General features: G+C 53.7%; 2 protein-coding genes and 1 non-coding gene across 10 annotated transcripts in view; 1 reads left to right on the top strand and 2 right to left on the bottom strand.

Annotated features, from left to right (window-relative positions):
• PPP6R3 (protein phosphatase 6 regulatory subunit 3) overlaps positions 1 to 1,422 on the bottom strand; it is an 83,752-nt gene extending 82,330 nt beyond the window's left edge. For all 8 annotated transcript variants that reach the window (XR_007948485.1, XM_051967117.1, XM_051967118.1 and 5 more), the window contains exon 1: positions 1,324 to 1,422. The gene's annotated coding sequence lies outside the window, so the exon portion shown is untranslated. The remainder of the gene's footprint in view (positions 1 to 1,323) is intronic.
• Positions 1,423 to 1,942: 520 nt separating this feature from the next.
• Positions 1,943 to 2,015, top strand: TRNAA-AGC (transfer RNA alanine (anticodon AGC)). The gene has a single exon. It is a non-coding gene; the product is annotated as a tRNA-Ala (tRNA).
• A 12,964-nt stretch (positions 2,016 to 14,979) lies between these two features.
• Positions 14,980 to 23,865, bottom strand: part of LRP5 (LDL receptor related protein 5) — a 109,617-nt gene continuing 100,731 nt past the window's right edge. The window contains exons 16-23 of the mRNA XM_051966639.1: positions 23,480 to 23,689; positions 22,945 to 23,070; positions 22,445 to 22,681; positions 21,047 to 21,157; positions 20,404 to 20,640; positions 19,582 to 19,721; positions 16,503 to 16,600; positions 14,980 to 15,456 (exon numbers count right to left, since the gene is read on the bottom strand). Coding sequence (XP_051822599.1) covers positions 15,195 to 15,456; positions 16,503 to 16,600; positions 19,582 to 19,721; positions 20,404 to 20,640; positions 21,047 to 21,157; positions 22,445 to 22,681; positions 22,945 to 23,070; positions 23,480 to 23,689 — 1,421 coding nt within the window. The 3' untranslated portion in view covers positions 14,980 to 15,194. The remainder of the gene's footprint in view (positions 15,457 to 16,502; positions 16,601 to 19,581; positions 19,722 to 20,403; positions 20,641 to 21,046; positions 21,158 to 22,444; positions 22,682 to 22,944; positions 23,071 to 23,479; positions 23,690 to 23,865) is intronic.

Genomic DNA, 23,865 nt, shown 5'->3' with positions numbered 1-23,865 from the left:
TCCTCAAGGGACCCTCCAATGTCTTCCGCAAAGACCTCTTGCCCAGGGAGCCCCACGGGGCTGCACCAGAACCAGAACGGGACGCCACCTGCCACTCTGCATTCTGCCCAGGGGCTGCAGCGGTTCTGGGCTGCTCCGTGCCTCAGTTTCCCTTCCAGAGAGAAGCGCTCAGAGCGGGCCTGGGACCAGAGCTGTCACCAGGGGCTTCCTCCAGCAGCTTCGCCCTCCGCAGAGGGGTCTTCAGGCCAGACTGACCCCGCTAGGTGAAACTGCCCCAGAAGGGGGCAGCAGGGTACCCAGCTGGAGGAAGCCCCAATAAAAGAGGCCTCAGAAGAAGGGGGAGGGGAGCTCCCCCAGTCCCCCCCTGACCTCTGTGCCCAGGCCAGGGCTGCAGGCACAAGGTGCTTAGTGCAGTTTCTCGCTGGCACGCCTCCTCCCGGTGGGGAGCTGCCCCCTCCCCAGTGCTACAGACCGAGCAAGCCTTACTGGCTGCCCGCGGCTTCCGGGGTCACCTGACCACAGTCCCCCTCCCCCCACCTCTACCCCCCCATCCCCCGTGATAGGGGGGGAGAGGTCCCTGGGAACAGATGCAGTCAGGGAGGGACTTCCCATCAAGACATTGGACTTCCCAACAAGACACTGCCTTGTTATTTTACCGGACTCTACAGGGCGTCCTGCGACCCCTGGGGGGGCCCCCACAGCGGGAGGCCCGCCTTGCCTGTCCCCCCATAACTGCCTGGGCAGGCAGGCAGGAAGACCTGAGTTCCAATCCTGCCACCCCCTTCCGTCGGCTCCCCCATCCCCCCCCTGCCTTAATTTCCTTTTCTGTAACTCCTCCCAGCGGTTCGGCGGCAGAGGCTCTGGGGGGAGGGGAGGGCAGGGGAAACCCCAAAACAACGCACAGACGGGCCCCGCCCCCCAAACCCTAAGCCCCGGGCCCAAAGGGGGAGGCAGCCCTGGCCCGGGACGTCAGGGGGCGGGGCCCCGAGCGCGCCCACCCCCGCCCCGGGTCCGAGGTCCCTCTCCCTAGCCCGCGCCCTAACCTGGGAACCTTAGGGAGAGGGGGCGGGGGCGCTGCTGGTGTCTACTAACCAGGAGCTCCGGACCGCTGCGGCAGCACTCTTCCTCCCTCCCTCCAGGCCGGGCCCGCTCCCCGCTCTCTGCTCCGGGCCCGGCCCGGCCTCCCGGGCTGCCGTCCGCCCGCCCGCCCGGCCTGCCTGACTGACGGGGCGGCCCAGGCAGCGGCTGGGCCCGCGCCCTCCTGCCCCCGCCCTGCCCCGGCCTGGCCCCGCCGCGCGCGCCCCGGCCCGCCCGCCCGCTCACCCGGCCCCGCCGCTGGCTGCGCTCAGGCACGAAGCGCGCTCCCCAACACCATCCGCGAAGCGCCCAAAATGGCGGAGTCCCCAGCCAGCAGGCCTGGAGCTCCCCCCTCTAGCCTACCGCCCGCCCCCGGGCGGCTTTGGCCCAATCGCCGCGCCGGAGCCGCCCCCAGCTCCGCGAGCATTGGAAGGAATCTCCCACCCCTACTTCCTATTGGGTCTTCCGGAGGTTCCAGAGGCCTCACGACCATTGGGCGAGAGAGTCCGTCAATCAGGCTCTCGGAGCGCATTCTTTTCCTACGGACTTGACGGATCCGGAAGCTCCGGCTCCTGGGGTCGGCAAGCAGCGAATGAGAAGTAGAAAGAAGACTCTCGAGTTCCCCTTCCGCCTTAGCAACAGCGAAGCCCCAGCTTGACAGACGGGCCAACTACCCAATCGGGATGGACCCTGCTTTTTAAAAATAAATCGAGCCCGGCCAATCCCGGCAGCCGAGCAGGGTGCTTGGGGCAGCCAATGGGGGCCTGTCGATGGGGGCAGGGGCGGGCGGGCCTCAGGAAGCCACGCCGGGGCCGCGATGACGTGATCCCAATGTGTGCGATCGCGCAAAGCCGCTCCCCAGCACGGGGAATTAGCTCAAATGGTAGAGCGCTCGCTTAGCATGCGAGAGGTAGCGGGATCGATGCCCGCATTCTCCAACGTTGTTTTTAGCTGCTTGTCCCTCCCCCCCCTTTACAGCTGGAGAAACCGAGGCTCGAGGCTGTGGGCGGCTTCCCCACTCTGGTCCTTCCCCTTTTGTTAAAAAAAAAAAAAAAAAGGGGGTCCAGGAAGTAACCTGGGAAGTGTTTCTTGGGTCACGAGCCCAGCCAGAGGCCTATGGAACTCCGGACTCGGAGTGGGACAGCTCAGTACCGAGGCGAGGAGCTCCTGGGGGTGGGGGAGGGGCAGGAGGAGCTGAATTCGAATTCAGTCTTTAGCTCTGAGAGACCCACCCCCTCCCCTCACGGTGTTTGCCCTGAGGCGGGCGGGGCACCGGGGTGAAGGAGAGGAAACCCTGGATTGATGATTAATCAACAATTAACGTTGTTGATACCGGCCACGTGCTTTGTGGTCAGGCAGGCAGTCAACAAATCCCGGAGAAGCTCCAGATGGTGTGGGAGGGGGAGGGAAAAAGGGATGCAAACAACTGTGCACAAAGCCTGGACCAGTCTTCCTGACTTCGGATTCAGATCCTTACCGGAAGGGTGGCCTCGGGTAGTTCCCTTCACTCTGCCTCAGTTTCCTCATCTGTAAGAGGAGCCGGAGAAGACTGTGGCCAATCACTCCGGCATCTTTGCCGAGAAAACTCCAAGTGGCGTCACTGAGAGCGGACCGCAGACACAGTGTACCCGAGCACCTAGGCGTGTCTATACCAGGACAGCTTCCCCACCCCCACTTCTCCTGGCTCGGGCCGCCCCGAGAGGGTCCTCTGGCGCCCCCACCAGGCCTTCACTCAATATCATCCAGCCCGGGGGTTCGCTCTCACCGGAGGCATTGCTGGGCAGAAGCGTGTCTAGGACCCAGGAACACCAGATATTGTGTGCTCCCACATACATGTGCTCCCACGTATGGCCGTGCTTCCACATACGTGTGCTCCCACATACGGCTGTGCTCCCACATACGTGTGCTCCCACATACGGCTGTGCTCCCACATACATGTGCTCCCACATATGACTGTGCTCCCACATGCATGTGCTCCCACATACGGCTGTGCTCCTACATACGACTGTGCTCCCACATACGGCTGTGCTCCCACATACATGTGCTCACACATACGGCTGTGCTCCCACATACGTGTGCTCCCACATATGGCTGTGCTCTCACATACAACTGTGCTCCCACAAACAACTGTGCTCCCACATACGTGTGCTCCCACATAGTGTGCTCCCACATACGACTGTGCTCCCACATACGGCTGTGCCCCCACAAGGACAAGCAGAGAGGGGGCTCCGGCTGAGGAAGCACAAGCCGCCAAGGGCTCGCCCATAGCTCCTGCTATAGGACATCTTTTTGCCCCTTTCAAAAGTCCTCAGCAAGTCCCCCATGGTGATGGAGGTCTCTGGTGCTCCAGCGGTGGGGGTTGGGCTGATTCTGAGGCCGTCCGGGGTTTTCCTGGCACAGAGCGTGGCCGTCACCCTTCCTGCTCATTTTACAAACTGGGAAACTGAGGCAAACAGACTCGCTCAGGGTCCCACAGCGAGGACGAGTCTGGGACCGGATGTTCACTCCCGTCCTCCCGCTGGTGGCAGGCCTGGTGCTCCCTCCCAGCCCCTCCTAAACTTTTCCCACTCGATCCCTTTTCACGCGGGCAATTTTTACACGCCCCCAGATCTATACAATAGGCCCGCAGCTCAAACATTCACTGAGGAAAACAAAAAGACATTTATTTTAGAATAATTCTTTGGCGTCCATATAGTTTTTCTACTTGTTAAAGACCAAAGTAAATTCGCATCCTAACGAGGCGCATGCGCTTACTTGTTTTTACATAAAGAGTTAAATCTTGGGCGCTTTTAACTGGGGCCAAATTTCCCGGGAAGCTTTGCTCAATCCACGGCAGCGCCGCCTAGTGGCCGCCAGGAGCCTTGCAGAAACCTAAAAGGATTTTTTTGGGTGTCTTGCTGTGGCTGCAACGGGGAAGTCCAGATCTTGTACCTGAAGTTCTCGGGGTCTTTCTCTCATCCAGAAGGGGGGATAAAGAGCAGCAGAGACGGTCTTCTTCCCCCCCAGAGTCCCCCCCTCCCCAAGGCTTCGACAGGAACTGCCAGCTGTTGGGGCGCTAGGTGGGCCGGCCTGTCCTTAAGCAATCACCTTTTAATCCTCCCAGCAGTGGAGAGCCCCTCCTACGTGCCAAGCGCAGAATGTTGCCCTTCACCATCCTCCATGCACATTGAGACAAAACCTTTCCTGATTTCCCTTCTTTAATTACTTACTTCTCAGCTCCTCCAGAATGGCTTCCTTTTGGCATCCAGTAGGCAATTAATAAGTGCTGATAATTCAACGAAATTGATTTGAATGAGAAAACGGAAGCACTGGCCCAAAGGAGGGACGGAAAGCGAGACTCGGATCCCTTAACTCGGAGCCCGAGAAGGCTCTTTCAAGTTGGGGTCCGGGCCTCCTGTGTCTGGTCTGTCCCCCCTCCCTTATCATCTTCACCAGGCTGACGCTGGGCTTTCCAGCTGCCACCAATTCCCTCTATTTACATAAATCGGGAAACAGAAGACACAGTAAAAGCCCTCATCTTATAACTGAGGAAACCGAGGGGAAGGGACTCACTCTGTGTCCCCCCCACACACAAAAATGATCCGGATTTGAATCCGGGCCTTTGACGTGGTTCCAGTTCCCAGGTGGGAAGGTCATGGTCTCTCTTTCCCAGCCTCCTTCACTTACTATTGACGTCCAACCCTTGGGGACCCCATGGCATCCAAAGGGAAATCCTTAACCGGGGATAGTTTTCATGCTGTAGCTGAAGCGACAGGGATGCAGGGAGACCCGAATTCAAATCCCGCTTTAGCTAGCTTGCCATGCGACTGTTTGTCCTTTAACTTCAGACCTTCATTCTCCCTCTCTTCCTCCCCCACAAAATCACGAATCAGTGGCCCAAGCTTTGGTGAGATGACTCTTATTTCACCTCTTCCCCCTTTACCGCCACCCTGGAAGTCGGCGGGGACTTTATTATGTCATCTTCCTTTTCTATCTAACCCAGAGTCTAGAACCCAGATTTCCTGATTTGATACCTGAGGCTGAAATCTCTAGCCATTGAACCACATGGCTTGAGAAAGGGAGAGCGGGGATCAGACAGAGCTGCTCTTTGGGGGGGGTCCCCAAGACTGGACTGAGCTGGAGAGGTAGGGAAGAGTGCTGGTGCTCTGAGAGTCCAGGAGGGAAATCCAGGCTCTCCTGGCCTAACGGAGGGAGAAAGCCGGCCTGGGGCAGGGATCCTCCTTCCCACCTGGATTCTTCCCTCCAAGCCTCATGTGCTGCCCACATAATGGATCCCCCCAGTCAGGTAATCCAATCCACGCTGCCAGAATCTTTCCGGCTCACGTCCCCCCACAAATAGGCGGCGGCGGCCCTCCCGGAAAATGAGAATCCGAACGGACTTTCCTTTCCAAAAGATGGCCAAGGATTCTGGATCAGGTGAGCTTTTGATTTTATGCTTAAGACACTGACAACTTCACAGACTAAGTATAAAATGACAGGGTTTGGGGGTGCACAATTGAAGTAGGGTGTAAGAGTGTTAGTGAATCAGTGATACAATCTAACTTGTGACGTATACGGCATGACGGATTTTTATCTTCTAGAATAAATCAACGGGGTATATTTGTCTCTTGATAAAGAGCCGGATTAAACTGTTTCTTGAATATTTTTCTCCTCTTGTACAATATTCCAACATACTACCAGTATTTGTCTTATAGGATTTTTTCTGTTCTGTATAATAGTATCTAATGTTTGCCCCCCCCCCAAAAAAAAAGAGTTTTTGGACGTAGATAGAGCGCTGTGCGGCTTAGAATTTATGGAAACAGAGTTAGAGGATCAGCATTTACAAATAAAATATCTTACATCTATAAGAACAAAGGTGGCCAAGGGCGCCCTGCCAGCCTAGGGGCTGGTACCACGGGCGTCTGACTGATGGGGAAGGAGGGCTCGGGAAGGCAGGCCATCTCTGCAAAGTCATACAGAGTTCCCAAGGCTCATGGGAGATTTGAATCCACATCTTCCCGACTCAGGGTTCTGCCGATTAGGTCCTACTGCCTCTCAAACCGATTCATTACATATTACATATTATTAAACACCTACTGTGTATCAGACTGTACTAGACACAGGGGACCCAAGCACAGAGAATGAGATGATCCCTCCTGATAAGGAGCTGTTTATTAAGCGCCTACTGTATACCACACTCCATATGAGTCACAGGGACCCAAGCACAGAGAATGAAGGAGCTGTTTATTAAGCACCTACTGTGTATCATACTCTGCACTAGTCACGGGGATCCAAATACAGAGAATGAGACAATCTCTCCTGAGAAGGAACTAACATTCTAATAGAGAGTGTAGCAAGAGCACAGAGTACTAGAGCAGAAACAGGGCAGTAAGGATGTAGGAGGCAACACCATAGTGTACAGGGCACTGAGGCTGGAGTCAGGAAAACCTGAGCTTAGATTTGGCCTCAGATATTTCCTAGCTATGTGACCCTGGATCAGTCACTTTACCTTGTTTGCCTCAGTTTCTCCCTCTGTAATGTGAGCTGGAGAAAGAAATGGCCAATCATTCCAGATCTCTATCAAGAAAACCCCACATGGGGCCACGGGGAGTAGGACACTCCTGAAAATGACTGAACGACAACAGTAGCAATAAGGGGATGAGAAAGAATGGGAGTGAGGCACCAGCAGTACTTGGGGGCAGTGGAGAATGAGAAAAGTCTTCATGCAGGAGGCACATCATCCCATCTTAAAGGAAAAGCAGACTCTGAGGCAGAGATGGGGAAGGAGGGTGTTCTAGGCATGGAGGACCGCCAGAGCAAAGGCTTGGCGAGAGGAACAGAGAGAAAGCCAATTTGGCTGAATCCCAGAGGAAGGGCAGAGGGACATCTGAGGAGGCTGGAATGGAGGCAAGAAGGCAAAGGGCCTTCAAAGCTGAGCAGGAGGCTCATGGGTGATCTCAGTGACTGCTGGAGGTGACCAAGCACAGGTAAATCTGAGGAAGGTCCCTTTGACAGCAGCATGGAGGGAACTGGAATAGGGAGGTGGGGAGATGGACCCAAAGCCGCTGCCTCATGACTTTGCTGGATGACATGGTCCACTGTTGAGTATTGGGGAAGTCCAAGATGACTCGTGTTCTGTTCAAAGAGTCCCATCATCATTTCTACAAGGTTGTGGAAAATCGGGCACTCCTCTCAATCATGGCAAATGCTTTGGTGGCAGAGTCAGGAAACGTGTCCAGTCTGGCCACTCAGGGTCTGTGAACGAAGTGGACGATCTGGGAGCCCTAGAGCCAGCTCAGGCCTGCTTCTCCGTACAACTAAGAGTCAAAGTGGACATGTCGAGGCTGCTTTGTTAACCTGAAAGTGCTAGACAAATGTGATGATGATGATGGTGATGTGATGATGATGGTGATGATGGCAATGGTGGTGATGATGGTGATGTGATGATGGTAGATGATAATCTTGGTGATAATGATGACGGTAGTAATGGTAGTGATGGTGAGGATGATGGTGATAATGGTGATGATGATGATGATGATGGTGATGATGGCAATGGTGGTGATGATGGTGATGATAATGATGGTGATGTGATGATGATGGTGATGATGGTAGATGATAATCTTGGTGATAATGATGATGGTAGTAGTGGTAATGATAGTGAGGATGATGGTGATAATGATGATGGTGATGATAGTGATGATAGCAATGGTGGTGATGGCAATGGCGATGATGATGATGATGGTAATGGTGATGGTGATGTGATGATGTAGATGACAATCTTAATGGTAATGATGACGGTAGTAATGGTGGTGATAGGATGATGGTGATAATGGTGATAATGATGATGATGGTGATGATGATAATGATGGTGATGATGATGATGATGGTGATGATAGCAATGGTGGTGATGATGGTGATGTGATGATGATAGTGATGATGGTAGATGATAACCTTGGTGATCATGATGACGGTACTAGTGGTAGTGATAGTAGGATGATGGTGACAATGGTGATGATGATGATGATGATGATGATGATGATGGTGATGTGATGGTGATGATGATGATGATGATGGTGATGATAGCAATGGTGGTGATGATGATGATGTGATGATGGTGGTGATGGCAATAGCGATGATGATGATGATGGTAATGGTGATGGTGATGATGGTGGATGATAGTCTTGGTGATCATGATGACAGTAGTAATGGTGGTGATTGTGAGGATGATGGTAATAATGGTGATGATGACGATGATGATGGTGATGATGACAATGATGATGGTGATGTGATGATGATGGCGACAATAAAGATGATGATTTTCCAGACCAATGCTTGAAGTGGGAACAGAAAGACAAAAATGAAACAGATGTAGAGTGACATTCTACTGGAGAATATGTGACGGAGGATGGGAGGTTGGCTAATGAGAGTCCCAGCCATGAAGCACATGAAATTTCCCAAGAATGGGACTCCCCTTGGCCAGTGTCTCCATTACCTATGTGAAACAAATACAAACTAGGGTGGAGAGGAGGGAAAACGCTAACCCTGGTAGGGAATCGGGAAAGGAGACGGCCCCTCAAAACATCATTGAAGGAAGTTGAGGCTGGAGATTATTTCAGGTATGGAGCAAGCCTATGTAAAGACATGGAGATGGGAAATGGTCTGACACATATGAGGTCCCATAACAAGGCACAGACAATCCCCAAAGTGCATGATAGGGAGTAAGGAGAAATTGGGTGGGCAGGAGCTAGTTTGTGAAATAGCTGAAGTGCCAAAGACAGGTGGGTTTTGTTGTCTTATTCTGTTTGTCCTGGGCCAGCAGGGCATCCCTGGCACTTCTGGAGCAGGGAGCACCTCCTGCATGTCTTTACTTTAGGAAGTTCAGCTTCCGCAGCTGCCCAATGAAGGACAGGTTAGGGGGTGATCCCAAACCAAAGGGAAACGATGAGCTTTGGATGAGAAAGCCCTTTCGTCTGTCTCCTCCATTTTTCGGAAGAAGAAATGGAGGCCAGAAGAGATAAGGACCGGCCTAGCTGCCCACAGAAGCATGAGGAGCACAGCCCAGATCTTCCGAATCCAGACCTGTCATTGCTGTCCAGGCCGGAGCTGAGCAGGCATAGACGAGGCATCGGTAGTCAATGAGAGGAAGAAGGCGGAGCTGGAGAGAGGGGACCAGACTGTGGCCTACCGGGCTAATGGTAGCACTGGAACGCCCCGGGCTGGTGAGTTGGGGAAGGTGACCCCGGCTGAGGCCGCTCAGCCGGCTGGCTTGTCTCCCTCCTGCTGGGGACAGGACGCCAGAGGCAGCTTCTGCTCCCCACGAACTGTGGGTCTTTGGGCGCCCTCTCTGCCTCCCCATCTCCGACCCTGTAAAATGAAGCGCTTCCTGCAATGCTTGGAGCCTACAGACACCCAACAGACATTGGCCCAGGTAAGCCTGTGGTGCCTTCCAATGATCCCCGCGCTTCTGGTAGGCCGTTCTGGGGCTCCTGAGAGTGGTTTCTAAGGGGGCCGTTCCTTCCTTTGAGATTTCTGTACACCTGGCACAGACACTTTCAGCTGATGCTGATTTACAATCTGTAGCCTAGTGACCCAGCTCCTGGACGAGGCAGGAGGATCCAAATATGGGTGGGAATCACTCGTCCCCGCTGTCAGGTAAGCGCTCGTGCATCTTGCATGCTCTAGGGGAGAGTAGCGGGCTGGAGCCAACCCTGCCTGGCACGTCTAGGGGTCTGAAACCTGGATGTGGGGGGCACTTGAGGCCACGTGGTGTCCACTCAGTCCTCACCCCCATGCCCAGTCAGTGCTGCCTCAACATACCCTCACTGTGACTGTTCCCCTTGGCTCTGTCTGAGTGCCCCATCACACACACACACACACACACACACACAAACACACACACATACACAAACACGCACTCACACACACACACAAACACACTCTCACACACATATACACAAACACACACATACACAAACATACACTCACACACACACAAACACACACTCACACACACACACAAACACACACTCTCACACACATATACACACACATACACAAATGCACTCACACACACATACACAAACACATACACACACTTATATACACATTCACACTCTTTCTCACACACATATACATAAACACATACTCATACACACACACATACACACACACTCATCACACCACACACACACATATATTCACACACACACATACAGACACTCTTTCTCACACATACACACACACACAAACACACACATTCTGCCTCCTCTCACTAGCCCACGAGCCTTTCGAGTGCAACAACCCGCTTTTCACTTTGGGGTTTGCATGACCCGCTCCCCCCAGCCTAGTACAATGCCCGGTGCACCGCAGGTGTACAGTAACTACCAGTTGATTGATTCGGTTTAAGGCCAGCAGATTAAGGACCAGTGGTCACCTTCTGTCTGGGCTTAAAAGATAAACTGGCCAAGTTTCCCCATCTTGAGAATCATTCTTGCCTTGTATCTTCCTCCAAACAGCAGCAAAGATCAAGCTCAGGATGCACCTGGGTGTAAATAAAAGTCATTTCTGCTTTGACCAGAAACCCTGGAGGCCTTCCCCTCCCAGATTCATTCATTAATTGATTTAGATTTTGGGGGGAGGAGGATTAGTTGAAAGAGGTGCTTCTTTGTCTCAATGGCCCCCTAATCTCAATCACTCAGTCAGACTGAGCCCTGTTAAGGACCTTTGCTTAACAAGGTCAAGGTCTCCCACCGCCTCCGTGGCCATCTGCAGGTGTCCAGCTCTCTCTGGCCACTGGCCCCAGATGTCTCTGGATGGGAAAGGGAGGCTGGTAACCTTGCCCAGTCTCCCTCACTTAAATCCAATCCACTCGCATGTCGCAGACTCGTGGCCTCCCTGATGTCATGGCCCATCTTCCAGGATGAAGAACAATCACAACCTCCGTAAATAAAGGAGATTCCCTTTCCCTCCCGCCCCCGGGTGCAGCAATGGCTCCTGATGGCCAAAGCACATGGTGCTGTTTGCAAGTGGCCTAAGCAGGGCCCTCAAGGCCACCATTCCTGAGCCCAGCCTCCTGTGGTGAGGAGGGAGAACTTGGAATTCCCCACACAACACGGCCTCGAACCCAATCGTCTGTGTCTTGGGCAGCACTAACCCTGACAGTCAACTCCACGTGGATTAAGTCCCCAGGCAAGGTTCCAGAGCTTAGAATCCAGACTTTCAAGAGATTTCTTAATGCAGCCTCCTGGGACAGTGGCGTCCATGAGTGATCCGGAGGCTCAGGTTTGATGAGAAAGGGTCGGCTTGTTCAGAATGCGCCAAACCATCTCACCTTTGGAAGGAGACTTACACACACACACACACACACACTGCAGTATCAGCAGCCTTGGGGAGGCTGTGGGAAAAGGGGAACCCTGGGAAGGCCAGCAGATGGCCTGAGCACCAGCCCAAGTAGAGCTCCCTTCTGGAACAGATGAGGGGTCAAGAAATTGTTTGGGGACTTCTCTATTTCTGTTTTTGCGCATATGATTCGTTAGCATTTGTGCAGTTTTAGTGAGGGTGCATTTTGAATGCTGAGTCCTGAGTAGGACTTGGGGATCTCACCTCCAACAAGTGGGGCAGCCTAAACATGAGCTATATCCAAGTTTTAGCTTGGATATTAATCCAGGTGCAAGCTAAAGGAATAGAAGCTGAGCCTTGGGAGTCAAGCCTGCACAATGAGACCAGGGCAGAGGGCCCACAGCCCTTAGTGAGCCTTATAAGTTGCAAGAGTAAGTTTTGTTATTAATTGTATATTTTTAGTACTTAGTACAGTACCTGGTGTATAGTATTCTGGCTTATTAGATTCAATTAATTAGGTAATTGGCATTTATAAAATGTTTTATTTTCTGGAAAAGATTTTACATTGCATTAAGTATATTGATCTATGTCATTACCGTACTGAAGAAGCACCAGACTCCCATTTTCTTCATTTTTCCCTCAAAACATTTATTTACTTATTTAATCTTCTTTTCTTTTTAAATTTTGAGTTGCAAATTCTCTCCTCCCTCTCATCTTTGGTTTTCTTGGCAAAATCACCAAGTGGAATTGGTTTAACTTCAGGATGTAAACAGTGTACGCGTCACTTCCGTTGTCCATTTCCTATTTTCAATAACTCGCTTAGATAATTCCAAGTTAAATATTAATTGTACGTAATAAATATTTTCTCATTACTGGTCGCTCTCCTCCTTTACTACAAATTCTGTTCTTAGCTCTAGGAAGTCAATGACTTGACTACGCACTAACAGTTTGACCCCAGAATAACTGGTAATTTGGTTTTGAGCAGGAGTTTGTAATCTGTGTGTGTGTGTGTGTGTGTGTGCGCGTGTGTTCCTGACTCCTTTGGCAGGCAGTTTGATGAAGCTTGTGGATGTCTTCTCAGAAGAATGTTTTTATATTGAGGCGGTCAGGAAATAAGGGTCTCAATCTGGATTTGAATCCAGGTCCTCCCAATTCCAGGGCCAGCACTCTATCCACTGCACCACCTGGCTGCCCCAGAATAATTATTTTAAATGCATAAAGTAAAACATAGAGGATTACCAAAAAATCCCAATTATATTGAAATAGTTATCAAAAAATTAAATAATATCTAACTTTTATAGGGCACCTGCTAGATGCTAGGCACTGTGCTAAGCACTTTACAATTATAATCTCATTCAATCTTCACAACAACCCTGGGGTAGATGCTGTTATTATTCTTATTTTACAGGTGGAGAGTGTGACTTGTCTAAATAAGACAAATAAGACACTAAATAATTGTCTGAAGCCACATTCAAATGCAGGACTTCTTGACTTCAGGTCCAGCATGCCTGATATTGCACCTGGAGCTGGCTCACAGAGCTTCCAACAGATCAGTAATCCAAGGCAATCCCAATAAACTTTGGATAGAAAATACCATTCTGTATCCAGGGAGAGAACTATGAAGACTGAATGTGAATCAACACATGCTAGATTCACTTCCCTCCCCCACCTTTTCTTTTTTTCTCTCGTGTTTTTTCTCTTTTATTTTGTCTCTCCCAACATAATTCACAAAGAAATGTGTATTTCAAAAAATTTAAGATACATGTATAACTAGGAAAAAAAAGGAAAACAATAAAAAAGGGGGGAAAAACCTCATAGCCTAATATGTATAGTATCAAATTACTTATCATCTCAGGGAGGGGGAGGAGTAGAATTTGGGACTCAAAGTTTAAAAAAAAAAAAGTAAATGCTTTAAAAATGGGTTAACCTGTGATTGGAAAAGAAATAAAGTATTATTTTTAAAACCTAGAGAGTTCCCAGCAAAAGAACTCTGGGAAATGAGTGTGAACCACAACATAGCATTTCCACTCCTGTTTTTGTCCGCCTGCATTTTTGATTTCCTTCTCAGGTTCTTTTTATCTTATTTCTAAGTCCAATTTTTCTTGTGCAGCAAAATAACTGTATGGATATGTGCACATATATTGTGTTTAACATATATTTTAACATATTTAACATGTATGGGACTACCTATCGTGTGGGGGAGGGGGGAGGGAGAAGGAGGGGAAAAGTTGGAACAGAAGTTTTTGTAAGGATCAATGCTGAAAAATTACCCATGCGTATATCTTGTAAATAAAAAGCTATAATAAAAAAATAAAAGAAATCAAAAGATTAAAAAAAAATAAAAATTGTGTTAACCTATAATTGGGGAAGAAATAAAATATTATTTTAAAAACTTAGAGAGTCTTATCAAGTTTTTCATAGAATTTCTCCACAGCTGTGACTTCAGCAGCTGATGTTGGCACCTAAGATGCAATAATTTCCACGAGAACATTTTGGCAAATACTTGTCTTTAGTAGCAAGTGAGGGGCTAATGGCCCAGGAAATGTGGCTTCTTATAGCTTTGGGGCATGTGAAAACCTCCTCCCCCAACTCCTTTCATTACCTCTTAAGGCAGCCACTGGGATTCACCCCTCCCCTTTAATTTCCTTCTTTCTTCTGCCTTCATATACAGTGAGAAGACCCAGGTTGCTTTACTGGGCATTCAGCAAGGCCCTCAATCCTACAAGGAGCAACTCTCAAAGGGAAACTTGTGGAGGATTCTCCATCCCTTTTCCTACTTCTCCGCCCACATGGCTATTGAGGAGGCAGGAGCTGACCAGCCACCATTTTATAGTTTGATGTTCCACAGATTGCTGGGTTGACTTCAACACCAGGTACTCAGGATGCTGGGGAAGCTTTCTGACTCAACACGTGTTCGTTGACCAACTTTTGGAAAGTTGGACATAACTGGAAAACAACTGGACACAACAAGGAGGAGGCTTCCTCGGTCCCCACTGAGTCTAAGCCCACCACGCTCGGCCTAGAAGTGCTGGGAAATGAAGATTTCCAATTGGGTAGAACTTTGGATAAAAAAAGCCAACTCAAATATTCTCACTGTAGCCTCCTGGGACTCCTTCTCTGGGGGAAAGTGCCGAGGGTTAATTTGCCCCTCCCTTTCTTTAACTGTGGTAGGGCACTGCCCATTTCCCAGTGTCCATTTCTCAGAAAGGTCCCACTGTCCATTTTTCAGAAATAAAGGACATCCACTGAGGAAATGTTTCCCTGACCCTCGCAGGCTGCCTCAGGCGGACGGTGGGGAGCTCCCACTTATGGGGGACTTTCCAACTTAGGCTGTTGTGGAGGGAGCACTTGCTCGAGGGGCTCTGCAGGCCCTTCACACTGGGAGGTTGTGTGACTTCACTACTACTGACCCTGAGTAATCTCTGCCTTCCCACAATCCCGTGGGATCTTTGGTTCAGCCATCAAAGATGAACCTGAATGAGCTGATGACTAAAACCCACTGAGGTCTCGGGGAGCACTTACACGCCACAGGCACGCCCACTCGAGGCTCTGAACCCAAGTCAAGTAGCACAGAAAGAAAGGGAATTAAATTAAAAAAATTAAATTTATAAATATTTTTCCACTGTACAAAGTTTTCACAGCCCAGCCCACCCTGGTATTATTCACATTTTGTGTGTTTTAAAATCCCAACCATATTTATTTCTTTTTTTAAAATCATAAAATATATTTTTTCTTTGTTCATATTTAAAAATATTTACAAGGGGAAGGGGAGGAAACAGGCCCAGGTGGCGGGGCCGAGGTCAGGAGGAGTCCGTGCAGGGTGAGGGCGGGGGCGGGAAGAGATGGAAGTAGCTCCGCTCGGTGGCGGGTGACGGTGGGCAGCTCTCTTCGGCGGATAGGTACTGGCTGTGGGGAGTGGGAGGGGGCGGGTAGGGGTCCGAGTCCGAGTTCAGATCCATATAGTATTTGCTGGCCTTCCATCGGCTGGTCGTGCAGTCGCTGTCGCATATGTCTGTGCTACATGGGGTCGTGGGGGGAGCGATCCCTCTGATGATGTACGGTCTGCAAAGGGAAGGAGGAAAAGAGACGGGTGACAGGGGGCCAAGTGGGACGCCCAGGTCCGGACCTGGAGGATGAGATCTGGGATCCAATTATTCGGAGCAAGTCCCAGCTAGCTCAAAGCACCTTGTCCAAGTCTCAGTTTCCTCTTCTGTGAAATGGGGATATTTTTACTTATAGCCACTCATGAGTGCTTTACAGAACTTCATGTCCCTGGGTTCAAATCCTGCATTTGACCACCACAATCTACCTGATTGGGCAAATCATTTCACCCTATCTAAACAATGAGGGCATGGGACAGGACGGCCCTGTGGTCACCTCCAGCTCACCATCACCATTATTACCGCCATTCACAATGTTTCCTGAGCCTCCCCTATCAGCCCTGGCTCCTGGGTGGACTCCCAAACCCCACTGGGCCTGCTGAAGCTGTTCCTAGGACTGACCACAAGGGGGCACAAGACCTTCATCCTGGACAGCTCCCTGGTTGGGAAATCCTGGGTGTCCTCAGAGACCCCCTCCCCATTGCCCCGCTGCTACTTTGCCAGCCCTTTGGGTCGGGCTTGGGCCAATGCACCAGCAGAGGATGGATAGGGAATGATTTAATCCTAGGGAATAATGGTTATGGGGAGGAGACCCCGGTGTGGTGTAGACCCTGCAGGTAGAGGATCTAGATTTAATTTGTTTAAATTTAATGATTAAGTTACTTAAATAAATAATTAATTGATTAAATTTTAGAAACAAATCAATTAAAATAAATAGTTTTGTTTGTTTTAGGATGTTGAGCAAGCTGCTTAAGGTTTCCTGGGCCTCGGCTCCCTCATCTGGACTAAACATCCTCATGTTCTGGCCAGCCCCCTCTCTGAGGTCCTAGTAAATCAGTAAGTGAGGAGTCGCTCACAAACGGGAACCGGGAACCTGGATCTCAGGCCCACTGCTGCCGGTAATTTGCTGAGGGACCTCGAGCAAATCAAGAGCCTCATTTTCCTCCCCAGGCCACGGGGACCCTACTCTGCGGCCCCGTGGGTGTGACTGGGAGCAGAGCCGCGTACCTGTACGATCTAGTGGTTGAAGGAATGTTTGAAGAGTAGAACATCTCCGTGTTGTACAAAGAGCGGTCGGTGGCGGGAGAGGGGGGAGGGTTCAGGATCTGGGGGGAGAAAGAACAAGAGGTTCGGCATCTTTACCCTCACATGCATCGTGCCACTTCCCTCCGTGTCCTCCCACTGGGCACCAGTCTGGCCCCCAGAAGGGCCACCGGGGAGGCTCAAACCCAGGAATCCCACGCGGACTGCCGGGCCACATGCATTCCTAGAGATGCAAGTTCCCCGAGTCCTCGTGGGACAAGCCATCCACAGAAGTGATCGCAACACAAACCCAATCATAACTGAGGATTACGGTCATCTCGTCTAGGGGTTCTAAGCCCTCGAGGATCTACAGCTAGATTTTAGGGAATCCAGGAACTTGGCCAGCACAATATGTGCTGAGGAAATCAGACAGAGCAAAACACCCTTCCCCGCCCCGCCCCAGGAGCCTGCCCTCTGCTGGAGAAACAACCTGTGCACTGACTTAATCGTTAAGAATAGAGTCAGGTTAGAGGTGGGAATCAGGATGGAGAAAGGAAATAGTCAATGGAAGCCACAGTGCACAGAGTGGAAAACATCTTCATGGGTTCCAATGTAGACCAGAGACTTCCTGACTATGTGAACCTGGACAAGTTGTTTCTCTGCTTTCCTCAGTTTCCTCATCTGCAAAATGAGCTAACCACTGCAGGATCTCTGCCAAGAGAGCCCAATTGCCTCAGGAAAAAAAAAAAGAAAAGATCAGCAGGCTGATTTCAGAAAAGCCTGGAAAGACTGATGCTGAGTGAAGGAAGCAGAACCAGCAACAAGATTATGTGACATTCAATTCTGATGGACGTGGCCCTTCTTAGCAACGTGGAGATCCAGGACAATTCCAGCAGCTTTGAGATGGAAACTGCATCTGCCTCCGGAGGAAAAACGACGGAGACCGAGTGCGGATGTAAGCATTCGATTCTTACTTCTGCTTTCTCTTTCTCAGGTTTTTCCTTTTGTTCTAGTTTTTCTTTCACACCAGGAGAAATATCGAAATACGCTTTAAAGGGCTGTACCTGGATCATGTCGGTTATTAGGGTTAGGGTTGCTGCTCAGAAAGGTCAGGGAGAAAAACTGGGAACTCAAAATCATAATAAAAATGAAAGTGGCAAACTATCTTTCCAGGTGATTGAAAACTAAAATACTGTTAAAGGGGGAGTCCAGAAGCCCCGACCTTTCCCATCTTCCTCTAGCTCACACTTCCCACCACATCCTCCTCACGCACCGGACACTGACTCCGTGGCTGCTCCTGGCGTGGGACATACCCATGTCCACTCTATGGCTCTTCCTGCAAGCGGCCCTTCTCCTCTCTGCCCACGGGCTTCCCTAGCTTGCTCCAACCCCAGCTTTCCTGCCTTGGTCTTCCCTCTGTTGACTTTTTGATTCTCTCAGATTATCCCTGCATATAATTTGCTGTCCCCCCAATGAGATCGAGCTCTCCTTGAGGATGGGGACCTGCTTTTGCCTCGGTTTATCTCCCCAAGGCTTAGCCCAGTGCTTGGATCACAGTGGGCACTTAATGAATCCCTAACGACTGACCAACGCTGTATCGGCTCTTCCCGGGAGGAGGTAACAAGAGTGGCCATGATACAAACGTCGCTGACATTCCCGTAGTACCACTTAACAGATGTGATCTCACAGACTCAGACGGCAGCCCGGCTGGGGCTCTCAAAACTCGTCTGTAAATGCGGCCTCCGACAATGCTCTGCATGTAGTAGGTGGTTAATAAATGCTTGTTAATGGAAAGGAACCCTTCCCTCCTGCGGCTTTTGCGTCTCGGGAGAGACAATGGGCTTTTGCTGCTCATCAGAATTGATGTTTTAGGTCATTAAATTAATGGATCGCTAAAAACCAGCCCTTGCCACACTGTCGTTTCGGAAGTTCTCACGCCAACAAACCCAGCTCTGGATCATCTGAGGTAATGGGCAGACGGGCCGGCGAGAATGATGGGAACCCGCGGCTTATTACAATTCCCAATTCTAGCCGGTTTCCAGCCCAGGGTTCGGGCCCATCCTCCACGGTGACCATTGGCCGAGAGGACGTGGAGTGACTTCCAGCAGGCTGATGCTCCCCCGGGCCCCAAGAGGCTCCTTTCTCTACAATTCTGAGCGTCCATTGAAGTCCAGAGGGCTGGATCAGATAAAAAGGCCAGGACTGGAGAGCTGGGGCCCCCATGGGAGAGAGCCCAAGAGGGCCGGCCCCCACTGTCCGGGTGCTTCCCTTCAGCCGCGGCCTGGGACCTGGCAGCCAGACTGGAGAGTTTCCACCGGGGCAGCCGCCTCCTAGGAACATCAGCAGGGGCTCTTTGGATCCCACCGGACTCCCAGCCCTGGGTCCATACCGGTCGCTTCCTTTGCAGAGGGTGGAGCTGGGGGACCAGGCTCTGCCCCCGGGAAGCTGGCGGGGAGCTCCGAGATCTGAGCCCCCCTCCTGGCCACTGGCTATCGGAGCTGAGAGGCGCCAGACCTTTGAGAACATCACAGTCCAAGGCAAGAAAAGGGCCCGGTTTGTAGCAAGCCCGAGGCTGGAGCAGTGCTGGGGGCCAGGAGTCCAGCACCAACATCTGGTCTCCCCGAGGTCGTTCTGGCCCCATCTGTCACCTCCTGTCACCTTGCAGTCAGTGTGGCCCTCTGGCTTTGGCAGGCCCGGCCCCCGGGGCCGTCTCTGGAGACCGTGTGTGGCTTCCACCCGGCCCCAGAGGAGAAGCCTGGACAGCGGACTCGGGTCATCCTGCCCTCACACCCTCAGGGCCCAGAGCCCCTCTCCGCACCTGGCGCAGAGTTCATAATGGGAGGCCGTACTTGGTGAAAAGTCTGAAGATCAGAGCTCATGGAAGAGCAAAGAGAAGGGAGAAAAGAAGAAAAGAGAAGGGGAAGGAAGGGGCGCTCAGGGGAGCCTGGCCCTCACTCTCTGACAACTGGGCTTTCGGGCTCTGTGACGCCTGCCCCCCTTCTGGGAGGGGGGATGGGAGAAGAGGCCACCAGCCATGGCTCCCTCCCGGCCCCCTCCCGCTCACCTGCGGGTATAAAGTGGCTTTAGTGCTGGACGAGCTGCTGGACGAGGCCCCGGTGACGTGGTTCCGATCGTAGAGGGGCAGGCCACTGCTGCCCCCCATGAGGCTCATGGAGCTGATCATGGACTTGCCACAGGAAATGCCTGGAGAAAGATGGGGGACAAGGTGTGCCGGGGGCTCCCGACCTGGCTCCTCTCTGGAGTGAGCCGCGCCCCCGGCCGCACCCCCGAGGAGACCTTGGAAAGCCCAGAATTTCCGGGGGGGAGGGAGGTGCCCATCTGGCCCACAATCGTCCCGTCCCCCACCCTGGGCCGGTGACCCGGGGGGGCCCTTAGAACCTCCAAGGCCGGCGGCCCACTCCTCGTGGAACAGTGGCCAGCTTCCTTCCTGAGCCGGCCTCCCCCGACTGCTCCCAGGTCTGACCTCCCACAGTCCCTTGGGAAACGTCTCTCTTCCAGGCTAAGTCTTAGTGTCCCAGGGCCCTTCACTGTGGCCTCGATCTCTCCCAACCCCTTCCCGCCGACCCAAACCTCCTAGAGCGCGTCCTCCAGGGCAGGATGCAGGACCCAGGCCTGGCCCCGGGCCCAGCCCCTCGGAGGGTTCTGGGCCTGCCAGGGCAGGGGGGCAGACGCGCCTCCCCTCTGCCCCCTCTCTGGCCACCGTCCCTACGGGCCGCGCCCCATATTCCACAGCCTCGGGGGGGCGCCCTCCAGCCCGAGGACCGAGCCCAGTCCGGCTGGGCCAGGTAACGGCGCAGGCAGGAACGCCAGACCGGGGTCCCGGGCCCTCGGTGCCCGCCCTCCCCCCGCAGCCCCTCTCCCCTACCTGTGAAGGTGCCGTGCTGAGAGCTGCCGGGGGCGATGAAGTTGAGGGGCACGTGAGGGGCGCCGCTGACGTACTCGTGGGGGAAGGGCCCGCTGGCCCCCGTGTACCGCTGGCAGATCACCCGCTGGCACACGAAGTACATGCCCCCCATCACGAAGAGGGAGAGGATGATCCCGATGACTGGGCCGATGGCGTTACTGTGGGAGGGGGGGTCGTCCGAGGGGGGCTTCGTGATCTCTGCCAAAACCCAGGGCAAGAGTCAAGGGGACTCGGAAAGCGACGGGGCTGGCAGAGGAAGGTGGGGAGGAGCAAGGGGGAAAGAGGAGGAGGAGAGAAAGGAGGAGGCAGCGGCCATTGGAGCTGGAGGGCAAGGCTGGGCAGGAGGAGGAAAGTCCAAGGTGGAGCCGCTCAATGTGGGCCCCCAACCCCTTATTCTGGAGCACTGGTCACTAGAGAGGCCGAGGGAGGGGTTGCCAGCGGGAGCCTTAGGAAGACGCACATTCAAAGCCCCCCAGAATCGGGACCGCGTGGCCTCTGGCACGCGGCGGGCACTTACAACGTGCACGGGATTGGACCATGAGGCACTGGCCGGGGTCCAGACTCCAGGCTGCCCCCCGCCCTCCCCTCCCCCGGCCCCACTCACCACACAAGAGCTCGTCGGAGCTGTCCATGCAGTCCGGGAAGGAGTCACATTGCTGCTTGATGAGGATGCACTGGCCGCTGGCGCAGCGGAACTGGTTGGGCAGGCAGATGGCTGGAGGCGAGAAAGGGCGGGATGAGCCGGCCTGCCCGCGCCCGCTTGTGCCCACGCCCTGTGCCCATGCCCTGTGCCCACGCCTGCCCTCCCTGCTGCCAAGGACGCAGAGCCCTCCTGAATGTCGCTAAGTGTTCCACGAGCCCCTGGATCTCACTTTGTCATCCGATCAACATCATCAGGCATGTGGGTGAGGGTCTCCTGGGCCCTCTATTGGGAGGGGGCAGGCAAGAGCCTGGGGTGCCCTCCCAGAGTTTGCATGGGGTGGCGGGAGGATGATCTCTGCCAGCTCCAATGGCCTCTTCCTGCCCAGCCTTACCCTCCAGCTCCAAAGGCCTGTCCTCCTCCTCCTCCTCTTCCTCTTTCTTCTCCTCCTCCTCCTCTTCCTCCTCCTCCTCCTCTTTCTTGAGGACCCTCTCTCCTCTCCAGGCTCCTCCCTCCCCATCTGATGACTCCATGTTGGCACCTTCACCCAAGCTGCACCCAACGATCTGGGAAGGTCCCCCAGGCCCCGGACAGAGTCAGAGGCGCCAGTCCTCCCAGAACGCCCCTTTGGAAGAGGCCGGAGGGCCCACTGAGGCACAAGTCCCTTACTCAATCACCCTCGGACCAAGGAGACTTCTGGGAAAGCTGTCTGGGTCTCTCCACAAGAATCTCCATTCCTTTCCCTATCAAAGGGAATGGGGGCCGAGGGGGTCCAGGCAGACGGGTACCCGCCTTCATCCGTCCCGGCCTAACTGCAGGTCTCAGGCCCTCCCCCCTCAGAATCCCTTCCTGGATATGGGACAAGAATGGAAGTTTCCCAAGGGCGGGGATCCTTCCATTTTGGCAGCCCAGCCCCCATCCCCCACCCAGTGTGCAGTGGGTGCTCGGGGATGCGCACAGTGAGTGCTCACAGTGGGTGCTCGGGGATGCGCACAGTGAGTGCTCACAGTGGGTGCTCGGGGACGCGCAGTGGGTGCTCGGGGACGCACAGTGGGTGCTCAGGGACGCGCAGTGGGTGCTCAGGGACGCGCAGTGGGTGCTCAGGGACGCACAGTGGGTGCTCAGGGACGTGCAGTGGGTGCTCAGGGGCACGCAGTGGATTCAGGGACGCACAGTGGGTGCTCACAGTGGGTGCTCACAGTGGGTGCTCAGAGATGCGCAGTGGGTGCTCAGAGACGCACAGTGGGTGCTCAGAGACGCACAGTGGGTGTTCGGGGACGCACAGTGGGTGCTCAGGGACGCACAGTGGGTGCTCAGGGATGCGCAGTGGGAGGTCCCCAGCACGCAGAGGTGTCCTCGTACCATCACAATCGGCCTCGTCGGACTTGTCCTGGCAGTCGATCTCGCCGTTGCACCGCCAGCGCAGGTCGATGCACTGGCCCTTCTCACACTGGAACTGGGAGGCTGAGCACACAGGGCAGTCTGCCTCATCGCTGTGGTCATCACACTCCGGGAAGCCGTCGCAGCGCCAGGCCATGGGGATGCAGTCAATCTCCCCCGTGGCGCAGGTGAACTGGTCTGGGGAACACGTCGGAGGCTCTGGGGGAGGGGAGAACATGAGCCAGCCTTAGCGAGCTGGCCCAGGTCACTGCTTCTGCTGCGTCCATCCAGGCAGACGCGCACACAGAACACACATACACACACACACTCACACTCACACTCACACAACCCCCGCCGGATCTTTCAGATGCTTGCCGAGATCTGGTTCATCCCAGATCTGGAGGTCAGTGAATTTTACAGATGAGGAAACTGAGGCACGGAGCAGTCTCATGCCTCAGAAGGTTCGAGGGCCCAGCACCCACCTCCGCAGGTCAGGAGGTTCTGCAGCAGCACCAGGTGCACGGGGCAGGAGCAGCGCGGCGTCCCGTCTCCTTTAGCGATACAAATGTGCGAGCAGCCTCCATTGTCTCGGGAGCACGGATGGGCAGCTGAGGAAGGAAGGCGATCCCTGTTGTGGGACCTGAGGCAGACCACCTGGGCCGAGGTCCCACAGCCCCCAAAGGCCCAAGTCTGCCTCTCTCGGCCCTAGCGTGCCCTCAGGGCACCTGCCCAGGACGTCCCCGGTACGGGGCCTGAAGGATCATCTCATTTTACAGATGAGCAAACTGAGGCCCTGAGAAAGGCGCTCCTTCCACTCCACTGCATGCAACAAAACTAGTGTTAAGCAGGCCCCCCACCGCCACCGGCCCCCACGTCCTGCCGGCCCCTGTGTCCCGTCGGCCCCCACCTCCCGCCAGCCCCCACGTCCCGCTGTCCCCACGTCCCTCCGGCCCCCACCTCCCACTGGCCCCCACCTCCCACTGCCCCCACCTCCAGAAGGCCCAGAGGCCCCCTTACCAAACTCCTCCATGTCGACCTCTTCCACGGCGTGGATCCCTGTGAGGTGAGAGATCCGCCCCTGGATCCGGGTTCTCTTGTAGCCACCGGTCTTCTCCACCCGCTCGATCATCTGCTGCTGGCGGTCAATCCAGTACAGGTGGTCGCCCAGCACGGTCAGGCCCACCGGCTGCACGATGTTGGAGTCTTCCAGAGTCACGCGGTTGGCGCCTGGAAGAGACGGGCGGTCACCCAAGGGGGGCGCCAGACGCCCTGGGACCCCTCGGCTCCTGAGGGCACCTTGACGGAGACCCCGGTCTAGAAGGCAGACGGCCTGCCACCCTTGCCCAGGCAATCAGTGCTCTCCTGTTAAGGACTCGCTACCAGCTGGGTCCTCTTAAACACCC

This window comes from Antechinus flavipes, chromosome 6 (genome assembly GCF_016432865.1).
Source record: "Antechinus flavipes isolate AdamAnt ecotype Samford, QLD, Australia chromosome 6, AdamAnt_v2, whole genome shotgun sequence".
Lineage (NCBI taxonomy): Eukaryota > Metazoa > Chordata > Mammalia > Dasyuromorphia > Dasyuridae > Antechinus > Antechinus flavipes.
This window is presented reverse-complemented; position numbering and strand designations above follow the sequence as displayed.